General features: G+C 36.1%; 1 protein-coding gene across 1 annotated transcript; it reads left to right on the plus strand.

Annotated features, from left to right (window-relative positions):
* The first annotated feature begins 815 nt into the window (after nt 1-815).
* Nucleotides 816-21,922, plus strand: LOC113776293 (DNA-directed RNA polymerase I subunit 1). Its single transcript, XM_027321420.1, has 21 exons — nt 816-1,020; nt 1,557-1,729; nt 3,082-3,241; nt 3,404-3,709; nt 4,799-5,077; nt 5,865-6,044; nt 6,156-6,318; nt 8,101-8,291; nt 9,250-9,513; nt 10,614-10,702; nt 10,792-10,939; nt 11,060-11,278; nt 11,471-11,788; nt 11,893-12,031; nt 13,012-13,217; nt 14,611-14,813; nt 17,843-18,041; nt 18,150-18,388; nt 18,946-19,086; nt 19,861-20,632; nt 21,160-21,922. Exons 1-21 carry the CDS (start codon nt 1,003-1,005, stop codon nt 21,790-21,792), a joined length of 5,040 nt encoding a protein of 1,679 aa, XP_027177221.1. The 5' UTR covers nt 816-1,002; the 3' UTR covers nt 21,793-21,922.

Raw genomic sequence — 21,922 nt, forward strand, 5'->3', positions numbered from 1 at the left:
TAGTTTTTATTTGATAACTAAATATTTTTTAATAAACTTGTTTATTTTTTTATTATACAACTAATCCTTTTAACTTTTAAACTGACAATATTTTATTAGTTAGAAAATTACCATTACCTTGTTTTTTAAATAAAAATAAAATAATGAACAAATAATGCTATATTTTTGAAAACAAGTGATATAAATTTTGTTTTATACTTGACTATATTATTTATTTATTTTAAAATATGATAAAATAAAATTAAATCTTCTATTAATATCTATATATTTATCGTATATCTTTCTAAGTATAATAATTAGTATCTAAAAGTACTTTATTATATATTTTATGTATATTGAAATTACTATTTTATATTTATAAATATTAAATTAATATTCATCGGTTCAACTAGGGGTTTAATAACTATGGTGATAATACACTACATAGGATACACAGTGTAATCTTCAAATCTTCAGAGGCAGTGCATAATAATTAGTATCTAAAAGTACTTTATTTTATATTTTATTTATATTAAAATTACTATTATATATTAATAAATATTAAATTAATATTCATCGGTTCAACCAGGTTTAATAACTATGGTGATAATACACTACATTAGTACATAGTGTAATCTTCACGTCTTCAAGGGCAGCGCATAACAGCATAAAGTGTCAGGGTTATTTCTCAAATTCTAAGGTGTCTAGCCCCTTGTTTCCAAATTCGCACATCAGACACCCTGTTGCTGTTATGGCATTCCCTCTCCCATTGTCAAGGGTTTAAGAGTGCTGCATTCACGCCTAAAGCCAACCGCTGAAGCCTTAAACCCTTTTGCTGCTTTCCTTCTTTTCTCACGTATATATAAATATAAATATAAATAGTCCTGCTGCTGCTGTTGCGGTTGCTGTTTGCTGAAACTCCTGAGCTTCTCTGCCCAAAATCCCGTGTCCATATATCCCTTCTATTAATTCATTCGTTTGTTCCTGTAATTTGAATCTGTTCGAGGTTGGAGGAGATTAAGGATGGCTCAGACTACTGAGGTAGCTAATTTTATCTCCTTAATTACCATGTCTCAGGAATATTTCTTAAAATTTTAAGCTTCTGGCTAGCTGCTTTTCTTGAATAGGAAAGTAAAAACTCTTCCTTTTTTTTTTTTCAAATTTTCGTGAAGTTTTAAGTAAATTTGAACCATTTTCTTAGATATGATTATATTGGGTTCTCGGGGCAGTGTTCACGAATGATGTTTTCCCCTTTTTTTATATAATATTCATGGTCGTTGGTTTTTTGGCCTAAAAAAGGTGTTTTGGCGTTTGGGGTCTATAATTCTTGAGGTTTTTATTGGATTTCAACTTGAAGTTTGTGATCTTTTTTTCTCTGGGGAAACTAACTTTTGGGTTCTGGGTGGTTTTCTGCAAATTATCTTCCGGAAGTATCTTAAAATGTAGTCCTTTGCAGTCATTTTCGGGTATTGTAACACAGTAAAGGAAAAAAAAACTCATTTTTGGTTGAAGTAATGAAGTCTAAAGTTGGAACACAAACTTAAAGCATCTATTGTGTTGGGTTTTCATTGTAATAGGGTGGTGCATCGCAGGCAGTGGAGAAGGTTCTATTTAGTTTTATGACTTCTGAGGAGGTCAGGAAGCATAGTGTTGTAAAGATTAAAAATCCTGTCTTGCTTGATACCGTGGGAAGGCCAATGCCGGGTGGGCTATATGATCCAGCCATGGGTCCTTTTGATGAACAGTCTCCGTAAGTATCCAAAGAACCTTTCCTTTTTTGTTTCTATCTAGTTCGAGCTCAAAGCAACACTCTTTTGTATCCTTTTCTGTGAAATTTAGTATATAGAAGAATGTTTTATTGGTTGCGATTTAGTTGGTTATGATTCAAAAAAGTAGATGGGCCGATGTAAGACTTGCTAATCATTATCTTGCTTAATAGTTTGTTTATTGAGATAGAAATGAATGGGATAAAAGGGGTCTTAAATGTGGACCTAGTGCTATTTCTTAGTGGCACATTGTTTCTGGATTTGTTGCTTTACCGTAATTTTGTGATGATGTTTTTACTTACTTGAAGTATGTACTTGGTGCTATTCTGCCTTTGCTTAATTCGACTATGGGATTCTAATTTACCAACACTTGGTACTGCAGTCACTTTTACCCAAAGAATTTCTTGTCAATATCTTCTATAGACATTTGTCAATATCTTCTATAGACATTTGCAGCTGCACTTTATTTCTCCATGTTCTACTATATCCATTTGATATGGATGAATTTGAAGGAGTTGCAACGTTAAAGAGCTATTTTGGTGGTTTTTTTTAATGGAGATTAAGGAGCCCTTGTTGGGTGACTTTAAGAGTTCATACTCCATCCTTTTGTGTACGAAAACATATGGAGTTCTCTTTGGTTGTTCGTGTAATGGATTCCATTTTTTGTTGTGCTTGTAAGCTAGTGGGATAAACCCCTTCTTAAGAAAGTTGCTTGCCTATTTATGAATCAGGAAAATTGAGCGATGATATCTCCACTGTTTCTGATGGATTAAGCTTAACTTGACCAAAACATTCAATTTTCTCTGACTTAAACTGAAAATGGTAGCGGATAGTGATTCATGTCTTTATTGCATGTGTTATAGAAAGAAATGAACTTTTTGTCGTGTCAATTGTATACAGGTTTTAATCTTCTTGATATGGACAAAACTTCTGTGATTCCTTCAACTTGTTATTTCTGGATTAATATGAATTATCCTATTTCTTGGTGCCAAGGGATGTTGATTGTGCACACAATGTTTGAAGAGGATGTGATTCCTAATGCTTGGGTGAAAAAGTGGAGATTATTCACTTGTTTCTAAAATAACCGTTATAAAGTTCGGTAATTCAAGGGGTATATGAATTGCATTAACAAGAGAGGAATATTAAAAGCAAACCTCAACAAGTGGATGCTTTTATCTGTGGCTGTTTATTTTTTGTTATATATGTATGCATGCTGGTTTCAGAGCTTGTCATAGAGTGATTGGGTTGGTATATACTTACAATTGGAGAATTTGGCTAGTTTTTGTTTTGTAGCAACACTCTTATGAAAATATTGAGGTCTTGAATAACTTTGCAGATGCAAATCTTGCGGTCAGCGGTCATTCCACTGCACTGGTCATTGTGGTCATATTGAGCTTGTTTCACCAGCCTACAATCCTTTACTTTTTAATATGCTGTACAACCTACTGCAAAGAACCTGCTTCTATTGCTTTCATTTTCGATCAAGTACTGAAGAGGTATGTCAATTGGTGTGGTTAACATATTGGTGACCTGCAGGTGTAAATATTCAATAACCTTTTTTGTTCACTTTATCCTTCATGGTTTACTTCGTTTAGGTTTTGTTAATTTGCAACCTTACTGATGATTTTTGCTCATTATATGTGCATCTTATCTATTAGGTGGATAAATGTGTGCTTCAATTGGAACGAATTGCAAAGGGTGATGTCATAGGTGCAAAAAGGTTGGATGCAGCCTCTTCAGCTGACTTAGTTAACTCAGAGGATAGTGAAGGGAGCCATGTATCTTGTGGTAATGTCTATCATGGTGCAGAAGAGCATATGAAACAGCCTTCTTGGGATTCTTTTCAGTTTACTGAAGCTATGTCTGTTCTAAATATGTTTCTGAAGCCAAAAGTTTCCAAGTGTGGTAAATGTGAGGCTAAAAATCCAAAGATCAAGAAACCAACCTTCGGATGGTTTCACATGGTATGCGCAACTACATCCATTTATGCTTCATAAAGGGTAGATATGTTCCTCAATGGCCAATCATTTTACCAACTCTAATACTTATTTCGTAGACTATTTGTTGTTAACCATGATATATGGTGGCTGCCACTGCATATTGACTATTTGGTCTTGGGTTAAGAAATATGGCATTTGGTGAAGTCCGGGGACCAGACAAATAGATTATTTTGTATGAACAGTTGTTGGCCCTTTTGGCTTTAGAAATCTTACATAATTTCTCCCTAAAAAGTTGTGGCTGGGAAATATACAGTTACAGGCTTCTTAATTTACATGAATGAGGAGGAGGATAGAAAAATGCCATGGATGGCTGTTTGATTTTGGAAGATAATTTCATGTGCAGATTAAGTATGTTGCTCTTGTAAGATGTAGTAACCTTTGAAGCCTTGGATTATTAGCCTTTTTCAAATCTCATGATCTGGGATGTAAAGTACCTTTTCAGGAAATTTGAAATGAGATGTTTGACACGGTTATATCTCCGTGTTTTGCTGAAAAAGATTAGAGTTGGGAACTAAGAGAATCTGGTCTTCAGACATTTGTAGTGTTTATTCGACCTGATGACTTAGTTTTAGAAAAATAGGAATGATTAAGTTAACTTATATATCCAATTGGAAAATGCTTCTGCACATTTAGTTTTACTTATTTTCTGCAGATATTGCTTCAAGCTACTTTCTTATGGATTACCATGGTACTGCAGAACTGCAGTTTGGGAAGGCAGTTTAAAGTTTAGGGTGATAAAAGTCATTAAAACATGTTTTTACTGGTCTCCTTCAGTGTAAATAAGACAGCAATTTATGCCTGTATAATATATTGCCAAACTATAATTTGGTTATAGTTTCTCCTTTTCTGATCATTTGATGCAAATGTTCATATCTCCCTTTTTCCTTTTTAGGTGGTGGTTGGGCCTGCTCCCATGGATTTTTTTTTTGGGCCGGGGGGGGGGGGGGGGGCACTGTGTGTTTTGTTCAATTGTGATTCTTATGGTTTAGTAACTCAAACTATTGCAACTTCGGTAGTATTTGCGATTGAATTTTCTTGGTATTGATTTGTTAGGTTGTTTCGAATGCTGAAACTCGTGCGAACATAATTCGAGGCCACAGATTAGATGGGTTTCGCTCTGGTGGATCCGAGGAAAGATCTTCTTCTGAGGTTGTAAATGCTAATGACTCTTTGTGGGAGGATGATTCCCAAACAGGCAAAACTGCGTCATTTACTGTCTCTGATGGAATAGATACTCCTGTGGCAAAAAAATCTCCAAATCAACTTGGAAGAGTGGGTGAGGAGTTGAAGAAGCAGAAGGAAGCCTTTTCAGAGCATATTTTACCATCTGAGGTATGATTTCTTTGAACATTGGTGAGTTGGGGGTAGAACTTGCTAGCATGTATCTTTATATCTTTGACATCTTCCAGTGTTAATCCTTACCATCTTCATTATTTTATTTTTTTGTTCAAGGCAAAATTGTATATTTTATTGATAAACCATGATGCTTAACAACTGTCTTTTTAGACCCTGTATGCAACAGACAAAAATAAAAGCTAAATTAGCTGTCTATTTGCAAACTACCCTGACAAGAAACAGATTGACAGAGCCTAAGTAAAAAACTTGTGAGAAAAACCAGCTTTGTTGCTAAATCCGAGGTTTCTTCTGCTCTCCTGATCACTTTTCAACCAGCTATGAGTTAGCACAATTTTTTGGAACGAATAAGCAACTGAATTGAATGTTGTGTTATTCGTGCTCCAAATTTCATACACAGTTGTTGCCAGATCCAGCCTTCTTACTCTACAAGCAAAGGAGCTTGAAGAGTTATGCTTGACTAACTAATTCAGTTCCTCCTGCCATGAGCAGCATAAAGCCCGGCATAATCTCTGGATCTTCCTCCAGAGGCAGAAGAACACTGAATCTGAATGCTTCATGAATTCTTCCTTCCACACTCTGCAGCTTGTATTTAATATTCAATGTTATCATTCTTAATGTCTTAATCTATCTAGAGCACATTGCTTTTATTGATCTAGCAGCGATAATGTTGAATATATTTAGGAACAATTCCTTTTATCCATATAGCTTTGTACCCATCTTACAGCTGGACTCTCAATTCTAACAGCCTTTTCCCATCTGACAGGTTAGGGATGTGGTGAAACGACTGTGGGAAAATGAGGCTCCCCTCTGCTCATTTATCTGTGACCTTCAGCGGGAGCAACATAACTCAGCTGCCGGAATCGCAGGTTATTCAATGTTTTTTTTGGATTCCATTCTTGTTCCACCAATCAAATTTCGTCCTCTGGCCAGAACTGGTGATGCAGTAAGTATATTTACATGTTTATTCAAGTAGTACAATGCGTTTTCTTGATTACTACTGTGACAGGTTAAATGAATAAAGTTCCTACAGTTTGAAGTTTAATTTTCCGTTCAGGTAATGGAGCATCCTCATACTAATTTGTTAAGCAAGGTGCTGCAATCGAATATAGCTCTAGGCAATGCTTACATTAATAATGCTGAGCGCTACAAGATTGTCAATCGTTGGATGGATCTTCAGCAGTCTATTAATGTTTTATATGATAGCAAAACAACTACAGGTGATATTTCATTCTTGATAATGTCATTCATATTATAGTGGGTTTATGAACTTTTGGCCTCTGCTATGATTTCTGGGGAAGTGGAGATTTATGTTATTTGTCATTTCTAAAGTAGAACGGGTTACTATGCATGACGCAGACTGGAAAAAAGCTGGTTAAGACATAATATTTTCACTTCTTTCCAGTTAATTCTCTGTTAATGTTGTACGCGAGAGATTAAATTGAAGAATTTGGTATTTGGAGTCATAGTTGGTCATTTAGATGGGACTAGTTCTCTTCCTTTATTTAAGTTGATGAAATCTAAATCCTGAATCAACTATACTAGCTAAACATGGGGAGCATAGTGATATCATGCTCTGTTGGTGAAGGTACCAATCCTTGTTAGACTTAGGAGTGATGGTTAGGTGCATTATAAGGTTCCTTATTCTTTTGGGCCTTGATTTTGAAGAAAAAGAACAGAAGGAACCTGTGTATGTATGCAGGCGTAAGACCACTTAGATTTATCATTTCTTGGGAGCATCAGTTGCTTGACTTAGAGCCTTCCAGTTGCTCAGCTTTGCCTGTGTTTGTGTGTGTGTTTATTTTTTATTTTATTTTTTTTATAGCTAAAACAACTTCAGGCTGCTAATGTGTTTCTTTTAATGCATGTATGCATCTACTATTAATTGAACTTGGATGGCAAAGTTCCTGCTGTGTGTTCTTTCTAGATACAGAATATTGGCACAAATGTGCAAAATTGGGATATAATTGGCTGTAATCCATGCTTTCTGTCTAGTATCCATGCTTTGTGTCTAGTATGCATATTGGATTGATTTGTTGGTCTGGTGCTTCATTTGGCCCTCTAATCCAATATAGTGAATTGCTTTGCCGTTAGTATTGACTGTAATGAGATTAATTGCACTTCATTCTATATGTTAATAAAGTAAAATAGGAATACCCTACGTGTTGTCAATGCAGGCTTTGGTAGACACCTTCTATAAGGTTTTCTAACTTGATTTTCGAAATACAGGTTCTTAAGGAGGTGGTGGCCTTGGCAGCTTGGCCTCAGTCCCCCTTTTTGAGTTCAATTAGCACCTGCTAGTTTGGGAATTAGAATGTGGCAATTTCAGCTTGGCACCATCATTTTTGACTTAGTTTATAATGACATCAATGACTAAAAACAGGGAATGAAATTTCAACTACTTTAGAAGTGAAGAGGTGTTGCTTACTTCCCCTTATTTATTGTTAGTCTGTTGTAGTGGATCTTGAAGCTTAACTTGGCCAAAACATCAAATAGTGATCATAATGAAGGCAAATATTTTGTACAGGGTGAAAAGCTATTCTTGAATTAGGTTAGCTGTGGAAAATGTCTGAAACAAATTTTATTCATATTGACTACATCAAGTCATTCTGAGGGTACCCTCAATTTTAACATGTAAGAATTTTACTTGGATGTAGTCTCTTGGAAGCTTTTTAAGGTAATTGCTCCATATATGTGATTTGGTTTCCAATTGTTTCTTGAGCCAATATCATTGGTGATCATACGAGTCTTTCTTTGCATCAAGTTCTGTTCTTTACATTCATAGAGATGGATTCCTGCATTTCAAAAGTCTACAGATGCTTTTGTCTGGTAACTCTTGCTTGGTGTGTGTAAAGATTGGTATGTTGATGCAAATTAATCATGTGATTTTGGTACTTCTGGGTAACTTGATCGGTGTGTCTATTTTCTTTGATTTTTTTTTGAGAGTTTGATTTTGTTGCATATGCTGCTAACTGTCGCCTTCCTACCATAACTAATAGCAGGTCAAAGTCAAAAAGCTGGGCCTGTAGGAATTTGTCAGTTGTTGGAAAAAAAGGAGGGTATTTTTCGACAAAAAATGATGGGAAAGAGGGTGAATTTTGCTTGCCGGTCCGTTATATCTCCAGATCCTTATCTGGCAGTCAATGAAATTGGGGTTCCTCCATATTTTGCTTTGAGGTTAACTTATCCTGAGGTATGGCAGATCTTCAATGCTATAATAGTGACTTTCTTTTTTGCTTTTTGAACAAGTGGATGCATTAAGACCATATCATTACCTTCTCTGTGATAACTTTAACACATGCAATGAGGACATACAGTCTTGAGAAACTAGGTATTGTCCATTATGATATCTTGTGTGTCTTTGGATAAAGTACTATCTTCCCATGTTTAGATGCATTGGGTGTGAGTTTCTGACTTAACATACCGTGTTGAATGATCAAGCACCATAAGATGATTTAAATGAAGAATAAGCATAATTCTAGCAATTGATCTCTGAGTAATGAATGGTTTTCTGAGCAGAAACTTCTAATATGTTTCTATCTTATTAGAAGCACCAGATGGTCTTGCATATCTTTTTAGAACTCCAAATGATCTTGTAGAACATGTTGTGCAGCTGACATGGCTATTCCTTGTTGATGGCCACCTGGATCACCCTAAATTGGGTTCTTTTTTTCTTGTTTTGACTTGTGGGGTTGGGGTTATTTTGGAAAACAACACTTGGTTTCTTTCATTTTGACTGATGCTTTTATGATTACTTGGTAAGATATTGTAAGTTATCTAAGGAGTTTTACGGGAGAAGTTAAATGCTGCAAATCTAAGTTGAATGATGCCTTTTGCTGTCCGTAGGAGGAGAAAGCCCCCTCCTCCCCACCACTCATATGTGCACAATTACAGTTAGACAAACATAATTAGTAGTTTAGGATTAATTCCCAAAATTGTAGTAACATAGAGTGTTCGATCTCTTGTTGACTAGATTCTTTTATATCTTTGATTTTGGTTCAAGGGCTTGTTGATTGTCATATGTTTGAATTACCTATGAGAGCCAAAAAAATGATAAATACAGAAGAAAATAGCTAGTTATTTTCTGATCTTTGATTCTTTATATTTCCTTTTCTTCAATAGCTGAGGAGGTTTGCTTAATGTGGCTGCAGAGAGTGACTCCTTGGAATGTTGGCAAACTAAGAGATGCCATAGTTAATGGTCCAGAAATTCATCCTGGAGCTCTATCCTATACTGATAAAGTGTCTACTGTAAAACTTCCATCAAGCAAAAAAATGCGTATAGCACTATCTAGAAAGTTGCCTTCTTCTAGAGGAGTGGTAACACAGCTGGGGAAGAATAGTGAGCATGAATTTGAGGGGAAAGTTGTCTATCGTCATCTACAAGATGGAGATATTGTACTTGTCAATCGACAGGTATGCTTCGTTATATTTCTGTATTGTGTTATTTGCATATTATGTTGTATCCTAGATTATGTATTTCATTAGGTTGAAGGGGAGGTGTGTGGGGTCTACTGGCATTCTTAGTCTCTGTCTTATCACCTCCACTCAGGCTGCTGACCAATGCATTCACCAGTAAATTATCTGATAGGTATCTAGCCTTCTTGTTGCACAACTGAATGACTTTTAGCACCAACGCATAAAACTGTCTTTAGTTTACATGCGATAAATTCTTATTTGGAAAACTTGATTCACTAATCAAATGAGGGTTTAAATACCTCTCCTGAAAGCCAATCTCCATGTGCGGGGATGTAGCTGTACCTCAATAGTTTCATTTTTTTACCGTCTTTAATGGGATTATTATCAAATATACATTACATATGTTTTGTTTTTATAATCAGCTGGGACTAATTAGGTGAACTGGTAGTTCTAAACAAACCTGTTCTGATTTACAAGGTGCTATAGGATCTTCTCTCCTGTATGCTGCTTATTATTCACCTTTTTTGGGAATGACTTGCTCTAATATCAGCTTAATGAACTGGGTAGTGTATGGCGTGGAAACCTATTGGAGCTTAAACTGCTAGCAAAATTGATTCTTAAATTATTATAGTTACAGAATATCCTTGTTCTTAAATTCGTATAGTTACAGAATATCCTTGTTACACTGGACCAAATGTAGGGAAAACTTTACGATACCCTACTGGTTAGAATGTTTAATTTTGATCCAGTGAGTGGCTACTTTGTCTGAGCTGTATGTTTTCAAGGCTACAAGACTTTGGTAGAATCTACTTTAACCCTCTGAGGACTGGCAACTTTCTTCCTTTCTACTCTTGGCGTCCCAATACCTTAACTTCAAATTCTCTCAAACCATTCTTCCTTTTTAGAGGCGGATACTTTGTGTTTCTTCATTATAGGTCAATTCTTTTCAAACTCTGCACTTATTTTGTTAGTCAAAAAAATGATCTGTCAAAGTAGTAGAAGGGTTATGCTTGCATCTGGATTCACTTGTTAATGTTGTTACCGAGCTTTCCTGTCAAGATGCTGTTTATTTATTATGATTGATATTTCTATGGCAGCCTACTCTTCACAAGCCAAGTATAATGGCTCATGTAGTTCGTGTGTTGAAAGGGGAAAAAACTCTTCGCATGCATTATGCAAATTGCAGGTTGGCCTTGGTGCTTTCAGCAATGTTAGCTTTTTTATGTTTCAAGATTTATTTCAGTGGGCTGACATATGATTGCAAGTGTCCCTCAGTTCATACAATGCTGATTTTGATGGAGACGAAATGAATGTTCATTTTCCTCAAGATGAAATTTCTCGTGCTGAAGCTTATAACATTGTGAATGCCAACGAACAGTATATAGTTCCAACCAGGGGAGATACTGTTAGAGGCTTGATTCAGGTTTCTGCATCTATGTGAATGTGAATCTATGGAATTTAATTGTAAAACCAGTTTTTATTTGTCAGTTAATCTGTTTTTCCATTAATGTTGAACATCGAACTTCTGATTTTGTTTATGCAGGATCATATTGGAAGTGCCGTGCTTCTAACTATGAAGGATACTTTTTTGACTTATGATGAATTCAATCAACTTCTTTATGGTTCTGGTGTCTTTACAACAGGGAGTAGTTGCACTTTTAGCAATTATTCTGGAAAAATTTCCATTGTAGATTCTGAAGGTATTATCCAGCCTATCTTGCCAGCTGTATTGAAACCAAAGCCTCTGTGGACAGGGAAGCAGGTTAGATAAGTTATATACAAGCAAATTCTTTCTCTATACAACACCATATATACATACATGGTGAGACTAAATGAAAGATATGCCAAAGTCACCTGGTTTTGGGAATCTACCTGTATAGTCTAATGGCCTATCCTGGTACGGCACGGGAATCTGTTCCTTTTGTTTATTATAACGAATGTTTGTTGTGTGTAGGTTATCACTGCACTACTGAATCAATTGACAAAGGGGTGCGCGCCTTGTTCTATTGAAAAAGAGATGAAAATTCCGAAGCAGTATTTTCCGACTGAGACCTATGAGGTTCAACAGAGTGAAAATGACGATAAGGAAAATGACGAAAAGAAAGCTGATAATTGTTTATTAGTTTGGAAAAATGAGCTTGTTCGTGGTGTTATAGATAAGGCACAGTTTGGCCAATTTGGTCTTGTGCACAGTATACAGGAGCTTTATGGGGCAAACACTGCAGGCCTTTTACTTTCTGCACTTAGTCGACTATTTACAATGTTTTTACAGGTGGCTTTTTTGGTTCATGTATCTCTCAGTTTTCTGGATAACTGTATTTACACCTGGTGCACGGTGGAAGGATGTGATTTTTGTGTGGTATTTATGTGTTTTAGATGCATGGCTTCACATGTGGGGTAGAGGACCTTATAATATTGCCTCATTTTGATTTGCGAAGGAAGGAGGAGCTTGAGGGTGAAGATGTTGGTGAAGATGTTCACTGTGAATTTGTCAACTTCAAACGTGGACAAATAGGTAAGATCTCTTATTGTGTTTGCACATTGTGCAGTTTTCTGTAGGTTGCCCATTTCACACACACTTTGGCTGGTCTAAATGGAGTTGAGTTTGGGCATCTTGTCGATTTTAATGTATGGGTGTCTGAAAAATAGAAAAGAAAGTTTTTAGTCTCTTGACTTGTATTGGGGGAGTCCTAGCCTTTCTCAGATAACACAGTTTATTCATTTGTTGCTTGTACTGTAGCTTTTTCATGTTCTATCTTTTCCTGATGTGCTGATGAAATAGCTCTTAAAATTAAAAATCCACATTAGTCTTATCAAACCACTAGTTATATAGAGCCACATCAATGAGTTCATCATCTTGTCCAGTTCTTGAACATATTAACACAGAGGTGGAAGGGTACAGCACCTTGAAGAAAATTCATGGTGTATCTGGAAGATTATTTTTGGGGCTAATGTATGGATGAAATTAGTTTATGAGACAAAGGATCGTTGGAAGTGGGATGGTTAGAAAGGAAGTGAGCTGATAGATTACTGATCAGGGTAGTGCATTGATGAAATCAGATTAAGAAACAAAGGATGCAGGGGGTAACATGGTTAAAAGGAAGCTAGAGATGGCCTAGTTGAAGTTGCTACATTGCAAACAAGTAGCTTACCATCTTTTTCTGAAACACTGGACAAAGATGAGACAACTTCTTTCTTAAGTTAGTTAAATGATGGTGATGCAAGGAATTTTTCATCTAGATGCCTGACTAATTATTCTATGTGACATTCCTAATGCCTGAAATGTTGCAATCAGGGCAAATATATGTTCTATGTCAGTAAGGAAACACTGCAATTGTTCCTGTCGGTGCTGGTGATTTCATAGGAGCATCATTTTTAGAATATTTTAGTTTTCCATTTTTTTTCATTTGTATTTTGGTTCTTTATACATTCTGAGTTTTCTTCCATCTGTTTCTTCTTGATGATTCTTGTGTTACATACATTCATGGCTGGCAGGTCCTTTAGAACTGCAATTGGAAATTGAGAAAGTAATTTGCCGAGACAGAGAAGCTGCTACAGCATCATTAGACATGAAGATGAAAAATAAACTTACTAAGAAGGCTTCACAGATCAGCAAGGAATTGCTTCTTAAAGGATTGTTAAAACCCTTTCCTAAGAACTGCATCTCTCTTATGACAATAAGTGGGGCTAAGGGTAGCACGGTGAGTTGGTGCAGTTTAACGCAGAAACCAATATATGCTGATACTTAGAATTAACTTATGCTGCTTGTTCTGTGATTGCTGTAACCATTGATCAGAGAGTCCATTATATGGAAAAGCAGTATAAATGAGTATAAACATCAAAGATAGACTAAAAGTGATCCATTGTAGAGGAATGTTACATTTTTTCTTCTCTTTATATGAATATTTCTGGACATCCCATGTTTTTGGTGCCTTTAGGAGGCCGCCTTGATGCAACTAGTTCTTGGTTGGAACCTCTTAGGTATTAGACCATGCAACTAAGTTACAGTTGTTCTTTCCCATGAATTTATTTTGTTTGTTGTGAAAATTCCCCTATTTTTTATGTAGATCATGTGTGTATGTTTGTATTTATATTTTTTGTTTTTTGCTTTCTGGTGACTTCTGGGTGTCTAGTATGGTTTCGGATCAACTAAATTGTCTTGGTTCCATTAGTTCATGGGAAGCTTAGGATTTATAATGGACTTAATTAAATTCAAGGCAAGCTGCTCTGTTCTCTCTCTTATTTCTGTTGATTAGCTTCTCTTTTATCCTGCTCATATGACTTTCTTCCCTGAAGAAGATATTTGGTTTTGCCCGACCTTATCAAGCTAAAAGCCCGTTATTGTATAACTAAACTGGATCTTGTGGCTACAGCCTAGATCTGTCTGTAAAGGTCAATTCCCATTCTAAGTGCTACCTAACATTAGAGACCACATATATAGCATTATGTATGCTTCTATCCAACATCAGTTTGACGTTACAGCAGCCAAAGAATTCTACTACTGTGAGCATTGGTGGCTTGAGTAACAAGGAGCTATTTCTTGGGACTCAAGAGTTTTAAACAAAATGGTTTCTTAATTATGAAAAGTTTCTATACTGCTCTCGGTTACTTGGCTGTAGAAAGGGGATATTCGGGATATGCTCTTCAAAAACTTCTATCTCTGATTACTGTTTCGGGCTGATGGGGGATTTCTGTTAGCAATAGAATTATCTGTACCTATACACTTTAGATACAAATATTTGTGGATTCGAACATTAGAAGAATGAGAGGAGGACCTACTGCATAGTCCAAGTACATGTAGAATAATTCCTGATTGTTGCAAAATTATCGGAAGTATATACCATCCTTCAAGTCTGAAGAATCTGTTTGTGTTTTTTGTGTTAATGTCTGAAGAAGCCCTATAGTACTTGTCGGCAGAGCAGGCATTAAAATGGTTGTTATATTTATTAATGCCCCAACTTCATACAATGGTACTATGTGTTAATCCCATGTAATATCAACCCCATATTTCTAGTAGTTTAACCCAGTCATTTTACAATTTTTTTTAATGTGGTTCTGATAGACTGAATTTCTTATTGGTTCTTGTGTAAATAGGTCAACTTCCAGCAAATATCTTCATACCTAGGGCAGCAAGAGTTAGAAGGTAAAAGGGTTCCACGAATGGTTTCTGGAAAGACTTTGCCATGTTTTCCACCATGGGATTTTACTTCTAGGGCTGGGGGCTACATCACGGATCGTTTCCTTTCTGGTCTTCGCCCACAGGAATATTACTTTCACTGCATGGCTGGTCGTGAAGGGTAAGTGAATCAGTAATTTCTGTTTTATTTGGTACGAGTTCTGATAATGTTTCATTGTTTTTAGTTCTTGCCCTCTCTCTTACTTGGCTTGTATGCTACTACATAATTTCTGTATGCTTCTCTCTTTTGGTTAGGATTACATCTTGGTGGGTGGAATTTGTTTATTTGAATCTGATTACACCTTTTTCATATCATCTTCCTATTAAAACTTTGATGTTTTCCAAAATCAGTTATTGGGATGTTTTATTTGTTATCTCAAGGTAATCTAATTTTGGTGTTTGACAATTGGGATTTTGGAGAGTAGCCTGGCTTTCTGTTTTGAGGTTTATAGTTCTGTACTTGACGTTTTTGACATCAAATATGACAAATTTGTTCATTGGGAATGAAATTTTTATGCAGCATGGTCATAATAAAGTTAGTTTTTTTTTGCTTGCAAAGTATTGGTATACCAAATTTTGGATTGCACTAGTTTTCTTGAGTGACTGCAAAATTAGCTCAGTTTTGAATATTTTCTAGGGATAATTTCAGAAACCTCACCCCTGAGGTTTCTGACAATTTCACAAAGCTCCCCTTAATATTTCGAAATTACACATACCTCCCCTATTGCTGCAAAAGTACTCTACTACCGCTATATAGTATACTTAATGACTTTTTTTTGGTTCAGAAATTCCAAGAAAAACCAAAATTGACTCTCTCTCTCTCTCTCTCTCACGCTTCCTCCTTTATACCTTACTCTTTCTTCCATTTCCTTTTTTGCTAAATTCCTCTTTGCCTAATATTCTTCCTCCAATTCAAGACCAAATTCTATCTATCATCCCTTGCCTGTATTTATCCCCCTCCTCCTCCCCTTCTCCTTCTTCTTCGTTTTTTTTAATCTCTATTCTCATCTCTTTTTTGCAAATATGATTAGGTTCATCCTTCTTATCCTTTTAATTCTAAGTGTAATGGGTTTGATTTTTCTGTGTCTATTTATTTTATCCAATGTTGGTTGATTATGGGTGATAAAACTTAGTGATGTCAAAAGTCAAGAATTTGAGGGATGGGTGGGCTTTAGAGAAATGGGTGGTTGAAAAAAAAATAATAAAGGAGGCTGCAAAGAGAGGAAGACAAAAGAGCTGTGCTATTGATTGTTGATGAAGTGTTAGTTTTGGGTAAAATTTGAGGTCGAGTTTTATCCAGTTTAGCACCAAATGACGGATTTAATTGACTTGTGTAGTAAATGTAGGGGTTGGGGCTACTGGAGATAAATTACGTTGTAGTATTTTGAGTGCAAGAATTATTGGAATTTATTTTGATTTAAATTGGTATGTTTGCTTGGCTTTTGTGGTGGTGTTGCTTGGAAGAAGGCAATCATTATAGTTGAAAATTTTTTTCCAAACTTTTATTTTTGTTAGAAAGAGTTTGTTGGTTTTGGTGTCGGAAGAATAGCAATCAACAAAGCTTTTTTTATTTTTCCATTTTATCTTTTTGACAAAAAGGGTAGTTTAGGATATTTGAAGGAATTGGTAGCCTATTGGGCCTATTTGGAAGCATAAATAGTGAAAGCAAAGCAGGTGAGTGTAAAAAAAAAAAAAAAAAAAGCTAAGCCATTTGAGCTTTGAGCACATTGTCAGCATATTTTTGTGGTCCAGATTGAATAACAAAATATAGCATAATGTTCTACAAAAATCAAGGAGAGATTCAAAATTAGTAAATATGATTTATCTTGTATCTCTGCCTTTGTTTAAGGTGCCCCTTATTTTTGTATTTTTTCCATCTTGGTTGTAGTAAATAAATACATCCACTTTGTGCAGTATCACTGGTTTGCTTTTTCTAATAACACCATTCTGGCACACATGGTTTCTGTCTCACAAGAGTCGTGGTTGAATGATAAGTATAATGATGTGATGTCCAGTTTGTGTAAAAGGTCACTGATTGATTAAGAGTTTCAGAGTCTTTGGCTTGACTACACATAGCAGATTTTGAGCTGGTTAACCGCAAGTATTCATGGTTTGGACCTCAAGATCCTCTTTTAGCTGAGTTTGTCATATTTCTCAATTTTTCAGTCAATCAAAGCATTAAAAGATATCTTATTGGATGTGCAGAAGTATTGATGCCTGATGCTTTCTCTAGTGGAATCCGCACTACAGTAACTGCTTGAGCACAAAATTAACATTTGATTCTTTTGCTTATCTGTCCAATCTTATCCTAGTTGATTGTGATTTATTGCTTATCATGAATCACTTTGCGTCCTTTGTTTTTATTTTGTCAGAATTAATTGTCCCTTTTACAACTATTTCAGGCATATGTATCCATCTTTTCCTCTTTGTTTTCAATTATAACTACTATTATCTCTAGGATGAAGGCTTGTACTTTTGACATTTCTAAGATTGTCTACAGCTACTTGGAACTAAAGGCACTGTGGTTTTAAGAACAGAATAGTAGAAATCTCAGTTCTCTAACAACTGTGGATTTGGTACAAACCAAGCATTATCTCCTTTTGTGCATACTGCCCGCACATGCAAGACTGATCAACCATTTGTTGGAACAGCGTTGATACTAATTTATGCTGATGGGTTTCCACTTAGATAGTTCATGAAGGGCCATTTAGTCTGTTAACTATGAGGCCAAAATCTCTTGTTCCATTATTGTCTGAATTTGTACACTGTTTCCAAAGTTGTTTACTTACTTTACTTTTTGAATTCCATTGCATCCTTCTAGTGACTTATGGGTGATCAAATGTATCAACCTAGTCATTAGGAAGTTCAAAAAGAAACACAGCAATTGCTTCTTCTTTTTTTGTCCTGGATGACAACTGACAAGTGTGCTGATGACATCTGAATCTTGTGCTTATAGAGTAATTTGGTGCATGTGGGAACCTTCATCCTGTTTGTGGTGCATGTTGCTGTCAGTGATCATACTTCTGATAACTTTGAATTTTAAGAATTATGTTTATTGTATCTATATTCTTTATATAAATGTAAGTTTTCCTTGAAAATGCTAGTGTCAGGCCTTTCTCACATGTAACTATTATCTTATTTTTCACCCAGGTTAGTCGATACTGCTGTTAAAACGTCTCGCAGTGGATACCTCCAGAGGTGCTTAATAAAGAATCTTGAGAGTCTGAAAGTTTGCTATGATTATACCGTCCGTGATGCTGACGGATCCATTGTTCAGTTTTATTATGGGGAAGATGGTGTTGATGTTCATCGGACCAGCTTTCTCAAGAACCTCAGAGCGCTGGCTCTTGTGAGAACATAAGATTCTTTATTCTGAATCCTCTATGTGTTTATTGCTTTTTAATCTAGAAAGTACATGAAAAATGACATGATTATTTTTGTCATTAACCATGTTCAGAATCAGGTGCCTGTCCGTCAAAAATATGAACGTGAGCGTGACTTCAATGCTTATATTGTTGAGTTGCCAGATGGGTTGAAAAGAAAAGCTAAAGGTTTTCTAAAAGGGGTAAATACTGATTCTCACATGGACTTTATGACATTGCTTGCACAAAAATATCTCTCAAGTCTTGCACCTTCGGGGGAACCAGTTGGTGTCATTGCTGCTCAATCTGTTGGCGAACCATCAACCCAGATGACGTAAGATTCATAAAGTTCTTCTAAATTATCGTTTTCATGTTTGATCAGTGTAAGTTATCTTAAATCCAAGGGCTTTGGGTGAGAAGACTTGAAAGCAAAACTTCTTTTTGTTTTTAATGGTTATATGTAAAACCTTGCTATTGACTACGAGCACAGAAAGGGTTCAATTCTATGCTACTCTTTCTGATGCAGAAATTGTTCAATAAAGTATACACTCTCTCAAGTATTAGGCTTAAGATCAGTACACCTCTTGCCTAGAAACTATTTCTCCCATGTGTTTGACAAGTACATACTGAATGGCTGGTTTAAATCTTATCACCTTGAGGAACGGGGTGATGGTTGACTTGCGTTAAAGATTGCTATAAATAATCTGAATTGCTAATTAGAAGATTGAGATAATGATATGAGCGTCAATGTGCATATCCGTTGTTCTTACTATTTCTGAGGGAAAAAACAACTGTCATTCACAGATTCAAGACACTTCTGGATATGATAGTCAATGGATTGCTGCAATCTATAAGCTCTGTTTAATGATTTGTTAAAACATTTTTTTACAGGTTGAACACTTTCCATCTAGCCGGCCGCGGAGAAATGAATGTGACCCTTGGTATTCCCCGTCTGCAGGAGATTTTGATGACTGCTGCTCAGGTTATCAAGACTCCCGTTATGACATGTCCTTTTCTGCAGTTTAAGTCCATGTAAGTTGTTCTAAGCTTTAACTAGTTCAAGGTAGTAATAATTTTAACCTCGAGAAAACAGGGCATGCTTTCATACAATAACTATAATTTGATCAGAGAATTCTCTTTCGGTTTGATGGATGGACTAAGCAATATAATACATCACAAAACTTTTTAGGTGAAAGTTAATTTGAAAACTTAATCATGGTTTTAGAGCTACCACCCACACGAACCTCCAAGATTTATAGTCTGTAAGGCACCATCCAAATGGAATATATATACATGGTTGAGTGGTTGTAAGACAAACAGAGCAAATTACTGTCTGGTAACACCCCCTGCTCTCCAGGGTTTTTCAAACACAATCAAAATAAGCATGCAGAAAGCTGAATATCTGAAGATTTTGGATACCCAGTTCTCTTGTGGATATATAGATAATCTATCTATATGTTTACAAGCTTATGTAAGTATATATGGGTGTTATGTGTGTACGTCAAAAAGAAAGAGTTCGTTTAGTGTTAGCTTTTCGACCAGGCACGTTGGATGCGGTGCATAAAATGTGGCAAAGAACTTGCCTGACATTTTGGCTGGACATGCATGTGTTATTATTGTTTCTCAGTCAGTGAACATTGTTTGATATTGGTGACCTTTGGCTTGTAAACTTTTGTGCTACATGGTCAAACTTCTTTGAAGCTATACTTCTGTTATTTTACCTGAGGCTTCCTCCTCCTGTTTGCCTATGGCCCCCGTTTCTATTCCCTTCCAGTGAATAATCTCTTGAAATATGCCACTTTGCAGGGATGATGCTAAGTCTCTTGTGGCAAAAGTCAAGAAAATCACTGTTGCGGACATTATAGAGAGCATGGAAGTGCATCTTCTGCCACTTTCTGTCCTCAACAATGGAATTGGAATAATTTATAAGCTCATGATGACCTTTAAACACCATGAGTTCGCTTCATTAGAAGATTGCAAGGAAACTCTTAGACATTCATTCTTGAGGGAATTAGAGGATGCGATACAAAACCATTTGGTATTGCTTTCCAGGATTAGTGGAATAAAAAATATAATGTCAAACACACGTTCCAAAGGAAATGAGACGGATGAGGATGCTTCTGGTGTGACATCTCATGAAGAGGGAGATGATGAAAATGATGATGGTGATGGTGGAAAGGGCAACGATGACATGGCTGAAGATCTTGGATCTGATGCACAGAAGAGGAAACAGCAGGCTACTGATGAGATGGACTATGAAGACATCTCTGAGGATGAGTCAACTGCTGATCATGAACAAGGAAAAGATGGTCAGTTAAATGATGAGGGTGAAATTAGGGAGGGTAAGGAAGCCATGGATGTTGATGATGATGCTATTGAAATGGAACATGATAATGAAGAAATGTCAAAGCCTAAATCGGGCAACAAAAATGGAAAATCAACACTCAAAAAGAGGAAGAAGGCGGAGAAAAAATTTGTCAGGAAGGAAACTGATAGAAATATATTTGTGGAAGTTGAAGGGCAAAAGTTTGAAGCCCATTTTGGATTTACCAACGAACCCCATATCTTGCTAGCTCAGGTACTTTATTGTCTTTACTTCTTTTAAATGTGTTACATTTATTACCTGTAGGTTAACCTTAGACATAATTGCTGCTTCTGAAACAGTGACCTTCATTTATTATTCCCCCAGTGACTCCTGAGATACAATACATCTCACAAGCACTCCATAGCAGGCAGAACTGATGAACTTCCAATTGTAAAACCATTTTGGAGTTCTAGTCGGCTGCCTTTTTAAGTTTAAATACTGCATCACGTTATCTTTACTAGATGAAAATTGGTTAACTGATGCTTGTTAATAGGTATTTAACAGCAGCTGAATATTATGTCTGAATGCAGATTTCAAATGAAAATTTTAATAGATCCCTGTCTTATCATAGTTAGGCTGCAAGTTGAAATTGCTTTCTAGATTTATTTCTCTGCGCTGTTGTCCTGATCTGAATTGCTTTTTTTTTTTTTTTTTTTCTCTTCTCTCTTTTCTTTCTTTGTCTTATAGCTTGTTGTTTGATAAATCATTGATTCCACAATAATTTCTTGCCTGGGGTGCAGATTGCTCAGAAGACTGCGAAGCATGTGTACATCAAGAGCTCCGGCAAGATCAATCAGTGTAAAATGGTTGAACATGATGTAAGTGAAAATACAGTCATCTGGGATGCGAAGAAAGTGGATAAAAAAATCAAGGCAAAAAAACAGATGAAAGCAAATGTAGATGACCTATTGCCTTATTGGGCTCTCAAGGCTGCAGGTGTTGACTTCATTCCTTTCTGGGAAATGCAAGATGATCTTGACACTGCACGTATATATTCTAATAGCATTCATGCGATGCTGGAAACATATGGAGTTGAAGCTGCTAGAGCGACCATCATAAGAGAGGTGAAGAATGTTTTTGGTATCTATGGAGTACAGATAGACTACCGGCATTTAAGCTTAATTGCGGATTACATGACTCACTCTGGTGGCTACCGGCCAATGAGTAGACATGGAAGTATAGCGGAATCTCTATCACCATTGGCTAAAATGTCTTTTGAGACAGCTGGAAAATTTATAGTTGAAGCTGCATCTCATGGGATGACTGACAACTTGGAGACACCATCTTCAAGAATTTGCCTTGGCTTGCCAGTTAAAATGGGTACTGGGTGCTTTGACTTGATGCAGCAGTTGGATACTGATATCAATGTATAGGATTTACAAATTCTGTTTTTCTCGAAAATAACGTATAAATTATAAGGGAAATTGTCATCTGATTGTTTCACCTGCATCTTAAGTAGATATTGATCTACTTTTACCGTAATGCCAGTGCAGTTTTTGGATT

Source organism: Coffea eugenioides, chromosome 6, assembly GCF_003713205.1.
Source record: "Coffea eugenioides isolate CCC68of chromosome 6, Ceug_1.0, whole genome shotgun sequence".
NCBI classification, from domain to species: domain Eukaryota; kingdom Viridiplantae; phylum Streptophyta; class Magnoliopsida; order Gentianales; family Rubiaceae; genus Coffea; species Coffea eugenioides.

Excerpts from the sequence above, each read along its gene's own strand:
- LOC113776293 (XM_027321420.1), top strand. Across the intron at positions 10,940-11,059 it reads CTGTTAGAGGCTTGATTCAG|GATCATATTGGAAGTGCCGT; the intron begins GTTTCTGCATCT and ends TTGTTTATGCAG. Across the intron at positions 18,389-18,945 it reads GAACCATCAACCCAGATGAC|GTTGAACACTTTCCATCTAG; the intron begins GTAAGATTCATA and ends ATTTTTTTACAG.